The sequence below is a fragment of the Oncorhynchus clarkii genome, chromosome 18 (genome assembly GCF_045791955.1).
Source record: "Oncorhynchus clarkii lewisi isolate Uvic-CL-2024 chromosome 18, UVic_Ocla_1.0, whole genome shotgun sequence".
NCBI lineage: Eukaryota > Metazoa > Chordata > Actinopteri > Salmoniformes > Salmonidae > Oncorhynchus > Oncorhynchus clarkii.
Window position 1 is genome coordinate 22,898,308 of NC_092164.1, and position 18,648 is coordinate 22,916,955.

At 40.4% G+C, this 18,648-nt stretch overlaps 1 protein-coding gene across 8 annotated transcripts; it reads left to right on the top strand.

Annotated features, from left to right (window-relative positions):
* Window positions 1-90: 90 nt before the first annotated feature.
* LOC139373220 (transmembrane protein 237B-like) lies at window positions 91-12,826 on the top strand. Of its 8 annotated transcripts, none has more exons than XM_071113451.1 (14): window positions 91-258; window positions 477-518; window positions 1,833-1,864; window positions 1,985-1,998; window positions 2,107-2,178; window positions 2,431-2,568; window positions 9,682-9,781; window positions 10,289-10,446; window positions 10,713-10,836; window positions 10,930-11,121; window positions 11,453-11,526; window positions 11,680-11,767; window positions 11,955-12,076; window positions 12,595-12,826. In XM_071113451.1, the coding sequence occupies exons 1-14, from the start codon at window positions 238-240 to the stop codon at window positions 12,657-12,659; spliced, it is 1,242 nt and encodes a 413-aa protein (XP_070969552.1). In that variant the 5' UTR covers window positions 91-237; the 3' UTR covers window positions 12,660-12,826. The 8 variants fall into 8 exon arrangements, with proteins under 8 accessions (XP_070969552.1, XP_070969553.1, XP_070969549.1 ...); XM_071113452.1 differs by having other exon boundaries at window positions 2,434-2,568; XM_071113448.1 differs by having other exon boundaries at window positions 10,713-11,121.
* Window positions 12,827-18,648: the final 5,822 nt, after the last annotated feature.

An 18,648-nucleotide genomic window follows, 5' to 3' on the forward strand; every position in this document is an offset into this window, starting at 1 on the left:
GTGACTTTTTGTGTCAACATGTGTAGAAGATAGGCTTTTATTTTGAAAACCGGAAGTTCCTTTTTGTTTTCTCAGCTAAAAATCACTGTAATGGCAAGGCAACGAGTGTAAACAAAGTGGTCGGGTAAACACCGTGGCTACCAACATGCGGACGTTACAAGCCCAAAACGTTTTAACAGCTAGGTAGCTAACTAGCTATCTCTTATCGGGGTTGTTTTAATAGGGTATCCCGCAGAAATGGACACAGGAGGATTCCAGGTATGTGGTTTGCTAATTTTGTAAAGGTCGGAATACAAGGTTGCTCTAGCCTAAATGTACTAGATAGCTAATTTTGCTGACCAGCTAGTTATAATTTTGCTCTGTCTTAGTTAGCTATTACTATTTATCCATAAATTCGTTATAACTAGTGGTTTTTGTCCTATTCCAGTTTCCCAGTGTGTGCAGTTTGTTTTTTATTAATCAAAATATTTATTTAGGCACAAAGTATGCGACGGAGGGACCTCCCGCCTCTTCCACAGGTACCATTAGCCACGCATGCGCCACTACACTTACACGACCATCCATATCATAAATCTTAAGAGTATTTCGACTTGTAACTAGCTAGTATGCAGCACATTGGTAGCCTATGAGCACAAGCCCAGTCAAAAGACTGCTCTCAGACAGCCAGTTCCCATAGGTCTCTGGTTTCTGCACCCTGCAGAGGGCCCAACAACAACAAATCAGAGAGGGTGTAACAGGGACCTTGCTGCAGAACCATACAGCATTAGGGGTTAAGGTCAACAACCCCATGAAGAGGTGTAGCTTATGTCACTTCAAAACTGTGGCCCAATATGAGAGGGAAATGAAATACGGCCTTAATAATCATCAACATTGTTCTTACACCAAATTATTGCATTAATAAAGGTGTTGTAGTTTACTCTAGGCTATTTTTGTTGAGGGTCTTCTTCACTTTCACCTCAAGGGGTCAAATCCCTCAAGTCTGAATAGTCTGATCTGATCTATGCCTGGATTGGTTGGTATTCCAGTTCCTTGGCAGATGCATACTGCAGATTTAGCCCAGGATTAGGCAGTGCCACCAAGGCTGTGGCACAGGAATATCCTCAGAGCCCTTTCTGATTCTTGGGTGGAATGGTGAGAAAACAAATCACGGTAAGTTCTCTCTCATACACAGTCCTGGGCCTAGTTTTGGGAAACTGGGCCCTGGTGCTGCTGGATCTTCTCTCTGTACGAAAAGGACTCTGTTTTCTGAGTCCAGGTTGTTGAGTTTTGGAGGATTTTATTGTTGAGATTAGAGGTCGAACGATTAATCGGAATGGTCAATTAATTTTTCATCAGCGTTGAAAAATCATAATCGATCGACCTCTAGTTGAGATCAATTGGAGAAATGTACTGTTTGTGACGGAGTGTTATCTACTTTAAGTTTTGGAGAGCGCTTTGTACAACCACTTGCTTTGTTCCTTGGTTCCCCTCTGATCCTATCTCTTGGCATGTATGGATTGAGGGCCTCCCAAGAGTGCAGCAGTCTAAGGCACTGCATTGCAGTGTTAGAGGCGTCACTACAGACCCTGGTTTGTTCTCAGGCTGTGTCATAACCGGCCGTGATTGGGAGTCCCATAGGGCAGCTCACAATTGGCCCAGCGTTGTCTGGGTTAGGGGAGTGTTCAGCCGGGGGGGTTGGCCGTCAATGTAAATAAGAATTTGTTCTTAAACTGACTTGCCTAGTTAAATAAAGGTTAAATAAGTGAATATAATGAAGTATATTAAGTAATCATTAAGGTGTGTTATGTAAGATGTTGGCCAAGCCTCATTCTCTTCTTCCTTGTCCTCTTTAGCGTGGACAGCGTGCCCTGCCCCCCATGTCAAGGTGAGTCTCGCCTCCTTATGCTGTTGTGATACTGTTTCAACTCATTTATCCCAGCAGAACATCTCTCTCACGCTCTCTCTTTCCCTTTTATATGTATGGCATTTGAACAACTGCATGAAGTCAAGATACAGGTGGTGAGTTGCCTTCAGAATGATGTTGTAATAGATCATTTAACTATTGAATATTGGTTGGCGCTGCTGGCTTGGATATAGTTTTCTTTACCTGTTTTGTCTCCTATGTAGACGAGATGCCAGTCCCTAAAAGCAAGAGGAAGAAGTCGAAGAGTCAGGTGGATGGTGTTGAAAGCCCAGAGGGTGGGTGGAAAAGGAATATTTCCAAGGAATAGTTATCGGGAGCTCCTTCTGTTGAACTGCTGGTGAACAGCATTGTTCCAGATTTTGGAGGCACTTTGCCTTTAAGTTTCAGGCTATGGGTTAACTATAAAGCTTGCATTCCACTGTCAAATAATCATGTATATACAGTTAAAGTACTAGTAATGACTTGAACCACATAGTAAGTACACCTCAAGTATATAATAAGAGAGTTGTGTTGTTTTGTATGTGCAGCAGACTCAGGGATGGAGATGGCCCAGGTGGGGGGTCTGAGCAGTCGCAGGTCATCTGAGGTCATCCAGGACTTGACCCCCGATTCGCCGGAAGCTGCATCACAGAGAAGGAAGAAGAAGAAAAAGGCAGCGACCGTAGGTAAACAACAAATCTCACTATAGCTACACAACATGTCTGGCTATAGGTAAACAGCATGCCTAACTATAGGTAAACAACATGCCTGACTATAGGTAAACAGCATGCCTGACTATAGGTAAACAACATGCCTGACTATAGGTAAACAACATGCCTGACTATAGGTAAACAACATGCCTGACTATAGGTAAACAACATGCCTGACTATAGGTAAACAACATGCCTGACTATAGGTAAACAACATGTCTGACTATAGGTAAACAACATGTCTGACTATAGGTAAACAACATGCCTGGCTATAGATAAACAGCATGCCTGGCTATAGGTAAACAGCATGCCTGACTATTGGTAAACAGCATGCCTGACTATTGGTAAACAGCATGCCTGACTATAGGTAAACAGCATGCCTGACTATAGGTAAACAGCATGCCTGACTATAGGTAAACAGCATGCCTGACTATAGGTAAACAGCATGCCTGACTATTGGTAAACAGCATGCCTGACTATTGGTAAAAAACAGCATGCCTGACTATTGGTAAAAAACAGCATGCCTGACTATTGGTAAAAAACAGCATGCCTGACTATTGGTAAACAGCATGCCTGACTATTGGTAAACAGCATGCCTGACTATAGGTAAACAGCATGCCTGACTATAGGTAAACAGCATGCCTGACTATAGGTAAACAGCATGCCTGACTATAGGTAAACAGCATGCCTGACTATAGGTAAACAGCATGCCTGACTATAGGTAAACAACAGGCTTGACTATACAGTTGAAGTCGGAAGTTTACATACACCTTAGCCAAATACATTTAAACTCAGTTTTTCACAATTCCTGACATTTAATCCTAGTAAAAAAATTCCCTGTCATAGGTCAGTTAGGATCACCACTTTATTTTAGTGTGAAATGTCAGAATAATAGTAGAGAAAATTATTTATTTCAGCTTTTTTTCTTTCATCACATTCCCAGTGGGTCAGAAGTTTACGTACACTCAATTAGTATTTGGTAGCATTGCCTTTAAATTGTTTAACTTGGGTCAAATGTTCCGGGTAGCCTTCCACAAGCTTTCCACAATAAGTCCTCCTGACAGAGCTGGTGTAACTGAGTCAGGTTTGTAGGCCTCCTTGCTCGCACACGCATTTTCAGTTCTGCCCACTAATTTTCTATGGGATTGATGTCAGGGCTTTGTGATGGCCACTCCAATACCTTGACTTTGTTGTCCTTAAGCCATTTTGCCACAACTTTATAAGTAGGCTTGGGGTCATTGTTCATTTGGAAGCTTGCGACCAAGCTTTAACTTCCTGACTGATGTCTTGAGATGTTGCTTCAATATATCCACGTCATTTTCCTCCTCATAATGTCATCTATTTTGTGGAGTGCACCAGTCACTCCTGCAACAAAGCACACCCACAACATGATGCTGCCACCCCCGTGCTTCACAGTCGGGGTGGTGTTCTTCGGCTTGCAAGCATCCCCCCTTTTCCTCCAAACATAACGATGGTCATTATGGCCAAATAGATCTATTTTGTTTCATCAGACCAGAGGACATTTCTCCAAAAAGTACAATCTTTGTCCCCGTGTGCAGTTGCAAACCGTAGTCTGGCTTTTTTTATGGCGGTTTTGGAGCAGTGGCTTCTTCCTTGCTGAGTGGCCTTTTAGGTTCTGTCGATATAGGACTCGTTTTACTGTGGATATAGATACTTTTGTACCTGTTTCCTCCAGCATCTTCACATGCTCCTTTGCTGTAGTTCTGGGAATGATTTGCATTTTTCGCACCAAAGTACGTTCATCTCTAGGAGACAGAACGCATCTCCTTCCTGAGCGGTATGACGGCTGCATGGTCCCATGGTTTTTATATTTGCGTATTATTGTTTGTACAGATGAACGTGGTACCTTCAGGCGTTTGGAAATGGCTCCCAAGGATGAACTACACTTGTGGAGGTCTACAGTTTTATTCTCTGAGGTCTTGGCTGATTTCTTTAGATTTTCCCATGATGTTAAGCAAAGAGGCACTGAGTTTGAAGGTAGGCCTTGAAATACATGCACAGGTACATCTCCAATTGACTCAAATGATGTCAATTAGCCCATCAGAAGCTTCTAAAGCCATGACATTTTCTGAAATTTTCCAAGCTGTTTACAGGCACAGTCAATTTAGTGTATGTAAACTTCTGACCCACTGGAATTGTGATACAGTGAATTATAAGTGAAATAATCTGTCTGCAAACAATTGTTGGCAAAATTACTTGTCATTCACAAAGTAGATAGCCTAACTGACTTGCCAAAATTATAGTTTGTTATCAAGAAATTTGTGGAGTGGTTGAAAAATGTGTTTTACTGACTCCAACCTAAGTGTATGTAAACTTCCGACTTCAACTGTGGGTAAACAACACGCTTGACTATAAGTAAACAACACGCTTGACTATAGGTAAACAACACGCTTGACTATAAGTAAACAACACGCTTGACTATAGGTAAACAACACGCTTGACTATAAGTAAACAACACGCTTGACTATAAGTAAACAACACGCTTGACTATAGGTAAACAGCAGGCTTGACTATAGGTAAACAACAGGCTTGACTAGGTAAACAACACGCTTGACTATAAGTAAACAACACACTTGACTATAGAAAAACAACAGGCTTGACTATAGGTAAACAACAGGCTTGACTATAGGTAAACAACACGCTTGACTATAGAAAAACAACACGCTTGACTATAGGTAAACAATACGCTTGACTATAGAAAAACAACAGGCCTGACTATAAGTAAACAACACATTTGACTATAGGTAAACAACACACTTGACTTTAGGTAAACAACACGCTTGACTATAGAAAAACAACAGGCCTGACTATAGGTAAACAACACATTTGACTATAGGTAAACAACACGCTTGACTATAGGTAAACAACACATTTGACCATAGAAAAACAACACGCTTGACCATAGGTAAACAACACATTTGACTATAGGTAAACAACACATTTGACTATAGGTAAACAACACGCTTGACTATAGGTAAACAACACGCTTGACTATAGAAAAACAACAGGCCTGACTATAGGTAAACAACACATTTGACTATAGGTAAACAACACACTTGACTATAGGTAAACAACACGCTTGACTATAGGTAAACAACACGCTTGACTATAGAAAAACAACAGGCTTGACTATAAGTAAACAACACGCTTGACTATAGGTAAACAACACGCTTGACTATAAGTAAACAACACGCTTGACTATAGGTAAACAACACGCTTGACTATAAGTAAACAACACACTTGACTATAGGTAAACAACACGCTTGACTATAGGTAAACAACACGCTTGACTATAGAAAAACAACAGGCTTGACTATAAGTAAACAACACGCTTGACTATAGGTAAACAACACGCTTGACTATAAGTAAACAACACGCTTGACTATAGGTAAACAACACGCTTGACTATAAGTAAACAACACGCTTGACTTTAGGTAAACAACACGCTTGACTATAAGTAAACAACACGCTTGACTATAGGTAAACAGCAGGCTTGACTATAGGTAAACAACAGGCTTGACTAGGTAAACAACACGCTTGACTATAAGTAAACAACAGGCTTGACTATAGGTAAACAACACGCTTGACTATAGAAAAACAACAAGCTTGACTATAGAAAAACAACAGGCCTGACTATAGGTAAACAACACATTTGGCTATAGGTAAACAACACGCTTGACTATAGGTAAACAACACACTTGACTATAGAAAAACAACAGGCCTGACTATAGGTAAACAACACATTTGACCATAGAAAAACAACACGCTTGACTATAGGTAAACAACACATTTGACTATAGGTAAACAACACGCTTGACTATAGGTAAACAACACGCTTGACTATAGGTAAACAACACGCTTGACTATAGAAAAACAACAGGCCTGACTATAGGTAAACAACACGCTTGACTATAGAAAAACAACAGGCCTGACTATAGGTAAACAACACATTTGACTATAGGTAAACAACACGCTTGACTATAGGTAAACAACACGCTTGACTATAGGTAAACAACACATTTGACTATAGGTAAACAACAGGCTTGACTATAGGTAAACAACACGCTTGACTATAGGTAAACAACACGCTTGACTATAGAAAAACAACAGGCCTGACTATAGGTAAACAACACATTTGACTATAGGTAAACAACACGCTTGACTATAGGTAAACAACACGCTTGACTATAGGTAAACAACACGCTTGACTATAGGTAAACAACACATTTGACTATAGGTAAACAACACGCTTGACTATAGGTAAACAACACGCTTGACTATAAGTAAACAACACGCTTGACTATAGGTAAACAACAGGCTTGACTATAAGTAAACAACACGCTTGACTTGACTATAGGTAAACAACACGCTTGACTATAGATAAACAACAGGCTTGACTATAGGTAAACAACACGCTTGACTATAGGTAAACAACAGGCTTGACTATAGGTAAACAACACGCTTGACTATAGAAAAACAACAAGCTTGACTATAGAAAAACAACAGGCCTGACTATAGGTAAACAACACATTTGGCTATAGGTAAACAACACGCTTGACTATAGGTAAACAACACACTTGACTATAGAAAAACAACAGGCCTGACTATAGGTAAACAACACATTTGACTATAGGTAAACAACACACTTGACTATAGGTAAACAACACGCTTGACTATAGGTAAACAACACATTTGACTATAGGTAAACACACACGCTTGACTATAGGTAAACAACACGCTTGACTATAGGTAAACAACACATTTGACCATAGAAAAACAACACGCTTGACTATAGGTAAACAACACATTTGACTATAGGTAAACAACAGGCTTGACTATAGGTAAACAACACGCTTGACTATAGGTAAACAACACGCTTGACTATAGAAAAACAACAGGCCTGACTATAGGTAAACAACACATTTGACTATAGGTAAACAACACACTTGACTATAGGTAAACAACACGCTTGACTATAGGTAAACAACACGCTTGACTATAGAAAAACAACAGGCCTGACTATAGGTAAACAACACATTTGACAAAAGGTAAACAACACGCTTGACTATAGGTAAACAACACATTTGACCATAGAAAAACAACACGCTTGACTATAGGTAAACAACACATTTGACTGTAGGTAAACAACACGCTTGACTATAGGTAAACAACACGCTTGACTATAGGTAAACAACACGCTTGACTATAGGTAAACAATACGCTTGACTATAGGTAAACAGCAGGCTTGACTATAGGTAAACAACACGCTTGACTATAGAAAAACAACAGGCCTGACTATAGGTAAACAACACATTTGACTTTAGGTAAACAACACGCTTGACTATAGGTAAACAACACATTTGACCATAGAAAAACAACACGCTTGACTATAGGTAAACAACACATTTGACTATAGGTAAACAACACGCTTGACTATAGGTAAACAACACATTTGACTATAGGTAAACAACACGCTTGACTATAGGTAAACAACACGCTTGACTATAGGTAAACAACACGCTTGACTATAGGTAAACAGCAGGCTTGACTATAGGTAAACAACACGCTTGACTATAGAAAAACAACAGGCCTGACTATAGGTAAACAACACATTTGACTTTAGGTAAACAACACGCTTGACTATAGGTAAACAACACATTTGACTATAGGTAAACACGCTTGACTATAGGTAAACAACACGCTTGACTATAGGTAAACAACACGCTTGACTATAGAAAAACAACAGGCCTGACTATAGGTAAACAACACATTTGACTATAGGTAAACAACACGCTTGACTATAGGTAAACAACACATTTGACCATAGAAAAACAACACGCTTGACTATAGGTAAACAACACATTTGACTATAGGTAAACAACACGCTTGACTATAGGTAAACAACACGCTTGACTATAGGTAAACAGCAGGCTTGACTATAGGTAAACAACACGCTTGACTATAGAAAAACAACAGGCCTGACTATAGGTAAACAACACATTTGACTATAGGTAAACAACACGCTTGACTATAGGTAAACAACACGCTTGACTATAGAAAAACAACAGGCCTGACTATAGGTAAACAACAGGCTTGACTAGCGTGTTGTTTACCTATAGTCAAATGTGTTGTTTACCTATAGTCAGCTATAGTCAAGCGTGTTGTTTACCTATAGTCAAGCCTGCTGTTTACCTATACACGTGTTGTTTACCTATAGTCAAGCGTAAACAACACGCTTGACTATAGGTAAACAACACGCTTGACTATAGGTAAACAGCAGGCTTGACTATAGGTAAACAACACGCTTGACTATAGAAAAACAACAGGCCTGACTATAGGTAAACAACACATTTGACTATAGGTAAACAACACGCTTGACTATAGGTAAACAACACGCTTGACTATAGAAAAACAACAGGCCTGACTATAGGTAAACAACAGGCTTGACTATAGGTAAACAACACGCTTGACTATAGAAAAACAACAGGCCTGACTATAGGTAAACAACAGGCCTGACTATAGGTAAACAACACGCTTGACTATAGGTAAACAACACGCTTGACTATAGGTAAACAACACGCTTGACTATAGGTAAACAACACGCTTGACTATAGGTAAACAGCAGGCTTGACTATAGGTAAACAACACGCTTGACTATAGGTAAACAACACGCTTGACTATAGGTAAACAGCAGGCTTGACTATAGGTAAGCAACACGCTTGACTATAGAAAAACAACAGGCCTGACTATAGGTAAGCAACACGCTTGACTATAGGTAACAACATGCCTGACTATAGGTAAACAACACGCTTGACTATAGGTAACAACATGCCTCAGGGGAACCATATACCTACTCTTCCTACTTTTAACTCAAACATTATCTTGATTGTGTATTATTTATTCTATTACTTCTGCATGGTTAAGATTATATTACACTTATATTCAATACATTCCGTTCTGTTTTACCAAAACCATTTATAGGCTATATGTCATAGTTGTACTTACTGTATTTGTGAAATGTATTAAGTTACATGTGGAGCGTTGTTCGTTCGCTTGTTTGTGTCTCAGACATGGAGGATGACCAGGCTGACCTGGTGAATGGTGATGGACTGGTCCAGAACACAGCAGAGGCAGGGGAAGAAGTGACCAAAAAACCCAAGAGGAAGAAGTAAGAGACACTGTAATATGGCCTATCTATTCTATGGTATCTTAGTCACTTAATGTTTACATATCTGGTATTACTCATCTCATGTGTATATACTGTTTTCTATACTATTCTACGGTATCTCATTCACTTAATGTTTTCATATCTTGTATTACTCATTTCATATGTATATACTGTTTTCTATATTATTCTACGGTATCTTAGTCCGTTGTACATTGCTCGTCCATATGATGTATATAGTCTTAATTCATTCCAACTTAGATTTGTGTCTATTGGGTATATGTTGTGTAATTTGTTAGATATTACTGCATATTACTGCATTTCGCTACACCCACAATAACATCTACTAATCTCATGTATGTGACAAATCTAATTTTATTGATTTATGGTGTAGAGTAAAATGTGTGTGGTATGTTTTCACTTGTATGGTTCTATTATGATGTGCTTTATTAATGAGCTCAGTTTCCCTCTCTTTTGTTCTTTCTTTCTTTTTTCGTGATAACTCCCTAGGAAGTCGAAAGTGTCAGAGACACAGTACGTCAACGAGCTTCATGTAGAGGACGATGACATCATCACAGACGCTCAGCCACCCGTCCCCCGGCATTCCCTGTTCTCTGCTCCCCTGGGACAGAGCCAGCCTGTGGGGAAGGTGTTTGTAGAGAGGAGCAGTGAGTGTCCCCCTTCTTTCTGTTATTTTATGTTAGCTGTACATGGTAGAGTTTTAAGAGTATAGGTTGGTTTCCAGGACACAGAATAATTAACCTAGTCCTGGACTATGAAGCAATTTCAATGGAAAACCTCCATTGGAAGCTTTACTTGGTCGAGGACTTGTCTAGTTTCTGTGTCTGGAAAAATTGGCCTTATATGAATTATTTGGACATCCTTGTGTGTCCTGTCTTCTATGTTGGGTAATGATGTGTTGTTTTACTTTCAGAGAGGTTTCAAGCGGCCGATCGGTCAGACAGACCGAAGTCCAGCGATCAGGTGGACAACTTCGTGGACATCCAGCAGATGTGGACCACCAAGGATGTGTCTGTTAGGGTACATGGTGGCTTCAGGTGTGTGCGTGCAGGTGTCTGTTTGAAAGACTGTGTGTGTGTGTGTGTGCGTGCTCCCTCTCTCTCACGTCTCTCTATCTCTCTAATGTACAGGGGGGTTGGGCTGTTCTGCCACGGCTTCCTAGCGGGCTATGCAGTGTGGAACATCATAGTGATCTATGCCCTGGCAGGAAAACATCTCACTACTCTGCCTAACCTACTGCAGCAGTACCACAGCCTGGCCTACCCTGCACAGTCTCTCTTCTACCTGCTACTGGCTATAAGCACCGTGTCAGCCTTTGACAGGTAAGGAGGGGAGAGAGAGTGGGAGTCTGTGTGTGGCACACTGGGGTCAGGCCCAAAATAAATGTGGCCATTGTTGTGAAAATATGGGAAGTCTGTGGCTAGAGCTAGGAGGTGTTTGTGTGTGTACAACGCACTGCCGTTCTGTTCCATCAATGGACCCCCTCACTCACACACACACACACACACACACACACACACACACACACACACACACACACACACACATCTACTTTCTCTAGCTACAGGCTTGCACATTTTACAACAAACCCCAGTGTGCCCCTTCCCTCCCCAGTGTTTGTGTGGAGAGAGACTCATTCTCTTTCCATTTCAGGGTGAATCTGGCCAAAGGCGCCATGGCTATGAGAGAGTTTGTCACCCTGGACCCAGTTGCTCTAGCCTCTTTTTGTGAGTGAAAACATCTTTACAGTATGTTACTCAATTCATTCATTCAGGACAGACGGAGCCAACCTGTATATGATGCAGCCCAGCAAGCACTTTGTCTCTCTGGCCTTGGCAAATGGTCATTTCACTGAAGTAACTTTCCCTCTCCTCCTGCAGTGTACTTCTCATCTCTGGTCCTCTCTCTCAGCCAGCAGATGACCAGTGACCGCATCAACCTGTACCCCAGTGCTAACGAGACCTTATGGTGTGCTAACTTACTGTTCTTATTGTCTTGATATTAACATGTTAAGTTAGTTCTTGTATATTGATTATCTTACTCAGCAATATCACTGTTGGGAGTCAGAGAGAAGAGAACCCTCTTTTCTTCTGTTCCTCTGACTCCAGCCAAACAAACAAAGCATTGTGACTTTTACAACCCCTCTCCTCCCCAGGCCTCCTGGGTCAGAGCAACAGATCCTGAACCCGTGGATCATAGTGAACCTGGTGGTGGCTGTGCTGGTAGGAATGGCCTGGATCTTCATCTCCACTAGGCCTGAGATGGACTACACCGAAGGTGAGGCTGAAGTAGTTTTTTAAATTTCGTTTTTGTAGATTTAATTGAACAAACAGCAACTTAACATTTCCACAGACATAGTTCCACATGACATTGACCAAGACTTACTGCACAACAGTCACAATAAACAGAGACGAAAGAAAAAGGTCTACTGAAAACAACACCACCTACTCAGGCGTAGATAAATTGCGACAGACATTGTTGACGTGCTCGGTCCTATATGTTACCGCGGTCTCAATACGTATCTATATAAATTGGTTAATATGTTTTGGATACACCATACTGAAATTGTATACACCATAGAAATATAATTACTAGAAGGGACAAAGCACCTCAGACAGACCACAGCAATTTGACTGGATTGTACACACACTCAACAACCTTCCCGAATGACGCACATGTTAAAGTCCCTTCAGAGATGTGTTTTCATTTTTCATGTGTGTAAAAGCTTTGTATGTCAGTTGCCTTTAGAAGTGACATGGGCTGCCAATCTCTCTCTCCACTTACCTCCAAACCAGGATTCCTAATGGCTATGGAGATCGAGTCCTTGAGACCAGAGGAGAAATCAGAAATGTCTACTTGAGGAATATTATTTCCATTTTTTTCTTGCACATCTTTTTTTGTGCTGTATTTTATCAGCCAACACAAAATGTACATCTTGTTTGTGGTAATAAGCAGTTTATTTTTGTATGACCCAAATGTGTGCTTGTTTTGTCAAGTGTATTGATTACCATTGGAAATAATAAAAATGTTATCCCACTGAGAGGCTTCTATATGTCATTTTGGGGACTTTAAACCAAACATACCATTTGCAGTGTATTGACCTGAAACAGCATGTGTCTAGTTATATACCACACCATTAAATACAGTGCCTTCAGAAAGTATTCATGAGTCAAAACTGTAACTCAGCCACTCGGGAACATTCACAGTCTTCTTGGTAAGCAACTCCAGTGTAGATTTGGCCTTGTGTTTTAGGTTATTGTCCCGCTGAAAGGTGAATTAATCTCCCAGTGTGGAAGAAAACAGACTGAAATCAGGTTTTTCTCTAGAATTTTGCCTGTGCCCATTCCGTATTTTTTTTAACCTGGAAAAACTCCCCAGTCTTTAATGATTACATGCATACCCATAACATGCTGCAGCCACCACTATGTTTGACAATATGGAGAATGGTACTCAGTAATATGTTATTGGATTTGCCCCAAACATAACACTTTGTATTCAGGACAAAAAGTTAATGGCTTTGACACATTTTTTTGCAGTATTACTTTAGTGCCTTGTTGCAAACAGGATGCATGTTTTGAAATATTTGTATTCTGTACAGGTTTCCTTTTCACTGTCAATTAGGTTAGTGTTGTGGAGTGACTACAATGTTGTTGATCCATTCTCAGTTTTCTGTCACAGCCGTTAAACTAACTGTTTTAAACTCACTATTGGCCTCATGGTGAAATCCCTGAGAGGTTTTCTTCCTCTCTGGCAACTGAGTTAGTAAGGTCGCCTGTATCTTTGTAGAGACTGGGTGTATTGATACACCATCCAAAGTATAATAAATAACTTCACCGTGTGCAATGGGATATTCAATATCTGCTTTTTATTTATACCTATCATCTACCAATAGGTGTCCTTCTTTGCGAGGCATTGGAAAACCTCCCTGGTCATTGTGGTTGAATCTGTTTTTGAAATTCACTGCTCGACTGAGGGACCTTACAATTATCTGTATGTGTGGGATACAGAGACAAGGTAGCCATTCAAAAATCATGTTAAAAACTTATTGCATACTGAGTCCATGCAACTTATGTGACTTAAGCACATTTTTACTCCTGAACTTTAGGCTTGCCATAACAAAGGGGTTGAACACTTATTGACTCGACATTTCAGCTTTTCATTTTTTATTAATTAGTAAACATTTCAAAAAACATAATTCCACTTTGACATTATAGGCTATTGTGTGTAGCCCAGGGACACAAAAACATCTATGTTTAATCAATTTAAATTCAGGCTGTAACACAATTTATTTGGGGAAAAAGTCAAGGGGAGTGAATTCATTCGGAAGGCTCTGTATAAAACACCATTAAAAACCAGATCATTACCACACCACTAAATCGAATCCTATAAAATGTGTTGCACTGGAACTAGGGTTGGAACAATAATCGTATAGTCGTGCAACCGACAATGATGGACAATAACTGATATTTGAAAAAAATATCAGTTATAGCACCCGCTGCTTGTTGAGAAGAGTTAGAACTATACGTGCTTTCATGTCAAGAGTTTCCAAAAGTCCAATAACACCAGAAGAAGTCGCTAGTCACTTTTTTGAAAATGTGTCGCTAGAGGGGTCTGAATACTCGCTAAATATAGAGACAAAGTCGCTAAATTGGCAACACTGTGTCTGGCAGCGAAACAGTTCATTCAGCCACATTTACTGCCTTTAAAAAGATATAGCTGACTTGCTTTAATCAAATGTGGTTTCTACTGACAATTGAGATGTACAAATTATGGCATAAGGGACAACAAGCAGATAAGATGCAATCCGTAATTTCGATTAATACATTAATGAGTGAGCCAGGACTGATTTAGACAATATAACTATTTATTAAGCACTTTTGAAATGTACATCGACAAAATTCAGAACATGGGCCATCCTTACAGTGTTTTCCCTGTACACCAAGTCAGAATCTTAGGATAAATAAAGGGGGCATATTAGCAGACAATGAAAGCTCTTACAATATTCGATGATTACATTTCTCAAAAACAGGTTATAGGCTACATGTGCACCACCGAGTCAGAACAGTAATTTTAGGCGAAATTAAAAGGTGAAAATATACCAAATTATTAGGGTGAGGCACATGGGCTACTAAAAGCTTACTTCACAACATACCCGTAGTATTACTTTGTTAGCTACAGTGTACATATCTTCCTGGCATATTACATAATTTATGCAGCAGCATATAAGACATTTTTGGACTCACCTTGTTGTGATGTGCTCACTTGAACAGGGAGGTGGCGCGACAGTCCTTTGTGGGCAAATTTTGTCATCAAAGGAAGACAAAGAGGCCTGATTTACAATTCCCAGTTGGATTTGGATGACCATTCAAAACTTATTTTCCCAGTCTGAGCTCGTTTATTCTCAACTTCCTAGTTGCAATGCTTGCAGTTAGCCACTGTCACTGATTCCTTCCAAACCACTTGTTGTTTAATTTGCGATTTCCAACTTGTTGTGTAATGTTTATGTCCAATGGCCGATGAGCACCGATACGTTTTATCTATAATTTCTCTTCATTATTTCTCTTCATAAGACAAGGATTAAAAATAATTTGAAAAAGTCCGCTTTGTGTTGTGGCCAGAATGAATGTGATAAATGTACTAATGTGTGATGTCATAGAATAAGATGTTCTAATTGAACAATTGTGTTTAAAACTATGTCCATGTAATAATATTTGTGTGTTGACTATAGACTAAATGTAAACGGCGTTTCACAAGTCCCTGATATTATTACCAATATTTAAAATTATTGTGAGAAAAGTATTTCCTAAAAAAAAAAAAAAAAAAAAATCTCTATTATCCAAATTGTTAAAACATAGTTTATGTTGATAATCATTTCCTGAATTAGGGGCTCGTGTTTAATCATTAAAACATTATTGTTTAAAATTCTGGATATATGACGGAGAGGCTCTGAGTTAAGACAGAGTACGAGTAATAGTGTCTCCTAAGAATACATCACTGGCACGAGCCAGTGACGGGCTAAGTATATCCAAAGAGTGTACAAAATATTTCTAAAAAAAAAACACGTCAAATCAGCACCTAAGACAGGTGGAGGAGAGGTTTGGCATTACACACAAGTTTGGCTCTGTGTATAGGCCGCAATCGCAGGGCCTTGTGGAACGCTGTAATCAAAATCTGAAAGCTAAAATAGCTAAAGTATGTGCAGGAACCAAATTGACCTGGGTGGAAGCCCTGCCCCTGGCACTGATGGCCATGAGGTCCTCACCAGGTGCAGGGACACATCTTTCACCCCATGAAATAATGACAGGTAGAGTAATGCCAGGGCCACCAAGAGAGGGAGGTCATATGCCCCCTCTTGATGTGCACCAAATAGGGATGTCTGACTATGTGAAGAAATTGACGGAATTGTCTGCAGCTCTCTCCAAACAGATACACCGTGTCGCAGAGAGGGAGCTGACTGACGTCCCGGAACAACCAAGGGTAAAAGTTGGGGACTGGGTAAGGATCAAGGTCCACAAGAGAAAGTGGGCTGATCCCAGGTGGACTGGACCGTACGAAGTGAAGGAGGTTACTTCACACTCAGTCCAGGTCAAAGGTAAATTAGGCGCACCTTGGCACCACCTGACACATTGTACACCAGCCCCAACCCCTGCCAGAACTCTGGCTGAAGTAAGAAGTGATTTACTCACATCCAATTCGAATTCAAATTCTGACATCCCTCCCGTCTGATCATGTGGAGGAGACTCCCATCCTCAGATGATAGGGACACTAGAGTAGCACCATGGGCTAGAAGGGCTAGGAGACCATGGGAAAGACTGGGTTGTTCTGGCCCATTGTTTGTCCTAATTATAGTCAATGTTGTTTTGACATTGGGAGTAATGATATGGGCAGCCCAGCGTATAATCACTGACCAGGAACAGACTACCCAGCTAAACATCACCAATGCTTCAATATTCTCGGATACGCATGTTCTGTCTAAACGTCAAGTTCAGAATAATGACTTTGAGTGTACTGCAGAATTGATTAGGTCAGCTACTCTGTGTATCCCGCCTAACGCTACTACCACTGTTATACTTACCTGGGGTGTTATTGGAAGCCCAGGTGGCGGTTATGGTACTCATGCAATCAGTTGGTCTAGATCAGTGTGGTACATGACAGAAGGGGGGTATAATAAATGGACGTGGAAGAATTTAGTGGCAGAGACTGGTCCTGACTGGTCTAGCTGGACAGTGCATCAGATGGCACTCCTGTGGCGGAGCAGGTTGACGTTAACTAAAGTTACAACTGGTTTGAAATTGGTAATCAAACACAGGGAAGGTGGTATGACTTATGACCTCCATTGTAACTTTCCTTTGTGGTCTGATCAGCCTCATTGGAAAGCAATTTGGATGGAGAATCTAGGGTAATTTGTAATACTGATATTAAGGTAATTTAATACAAAAATGCAGTGAAATTTACATTATAGTGTCAATATATTTTCTCTGATGAACGTGGTGTGAAAATTTAGCTAGGATAAGTTTTATTTATGGTAGACTCATGTTAAGTATTTGGGACATATTTTGAGCCAACAGGGCAGGGAAGAAATTTAGATATTTGTGTTTGGTTTTAACACCTGTATATAGGGGGTGCCATTTGAATATTTAATTTGTGGTCATGGGTAATACGGTTTGTTTTTATTTTTTATTTTTAAGGTAAATTAATTATAGTGGGGTTTAATTAACCTATATAAGGACTTTAGAAAGTGCCACCATAGACATGTTTTTCTAAAAAAAAAAAAATCCATGAGTTTAGATAAAGCCAAACAGTGAGACATTTAGTTCAAATTTGGAAACATGAGAAAACGAGCTACAGACAGATAAGGGGAAAAGGCAGACAGAAGAGCCCTCCCCTGCACTGCAGAGACCTTGAAGGTTGGAGAGCAGAGAGGAGAAGTTTGAAAAGGGAGCCAGGACGAGCAAAGATAACAGAATGTGTAGATAACAGTTACTGAGTGGAGACAAAAGGGATAATTGGACATGTGGAAAATGAAAGGGGCGCTCCTACATGATAATGTCAGAACAGAAGGATAATATACTAATCTTACCTAAGTCATTATTTAGAGTAGGTAAGGTTGTTACCTGGGCAGAGCCAGGTATCAAAAGGGGGATGGGTAAATTGTGGTCTAGGATAGGATGGGGCGAACTGGATAAGAAACTAAAGATATAATCAGATAAAACATATGAGAAACTGTTTGTTAACCAAGCCTGTATGTCCAGGATTTTATGCATTACAGGTGAACTACAGGTGAAGTCACTCAATCCAGTCCCAGAGGCTTGTTGGGGGGACCATACAAGGACTCCTGGTGACAGCTAGCTGAAAGAGCTACCCGGATTCATATCGCACGGGGGAGGGTAGGACACATGACACTGTCGAACAATAAACAGTGTTCGAGAGGAGAACTGGAATTAACAGGATTCCGGGGGCCATCTCTCGAATGAAGTAACCCTCCCTGTCCTGTCACCCCTGTTTTTGTTCATAGAAGTGAAGATGTGTCTGGCTCTTGCTAGTGATGTGTTCTCTGGGAGAGGGTGGGGTTTTACAGGAGTGTCAGTGTACCTGTGTAATGGGGGAGGGTGTCCATATGGGGATTACATGATAACCAACTTGGGACAATTCTAGGATTGGAGAAGAGGGTATTCTTATAGCATAGGGGATCCCACAAAGGTGGATAGGTTTTCCATCATATGGGGAAAACCTGGGAGCACTGTTGAACTTTGTAAAGGTGATGAAATCCTACTAACCATCAAAACTATTAAGCTCTCTGATGCAGGCACTTACACCCTCGGACTACAAAGGACCGGGACAGACACGAT

What these genes read in the sequence shown, in the direction of transcription:
- LOC139373220 (XM_071113448.1), top strand. Translation starts at nt 238, where the DNA reads ATGGACACAGGAGGATTCCAG. An exon ending in TGGTGTTGAAAGCCCAGAGG is followed by an intron (nt 2,179 to 2,430) that starts GTGGGTGGAAAA and finishes TTGTATGTGCAG; the next exon opens with CAGACTCAGGGATGGAGATG. An exon ending in AAAAAACCCAAGAGGAAGAA is followed by an intron (nt 9,782 to 10,288) that starts GTAAGAGACACT and finishes ATAACTCCCTAG; the next exon opens with GAAGTCGAAAGTGTCAGAGA.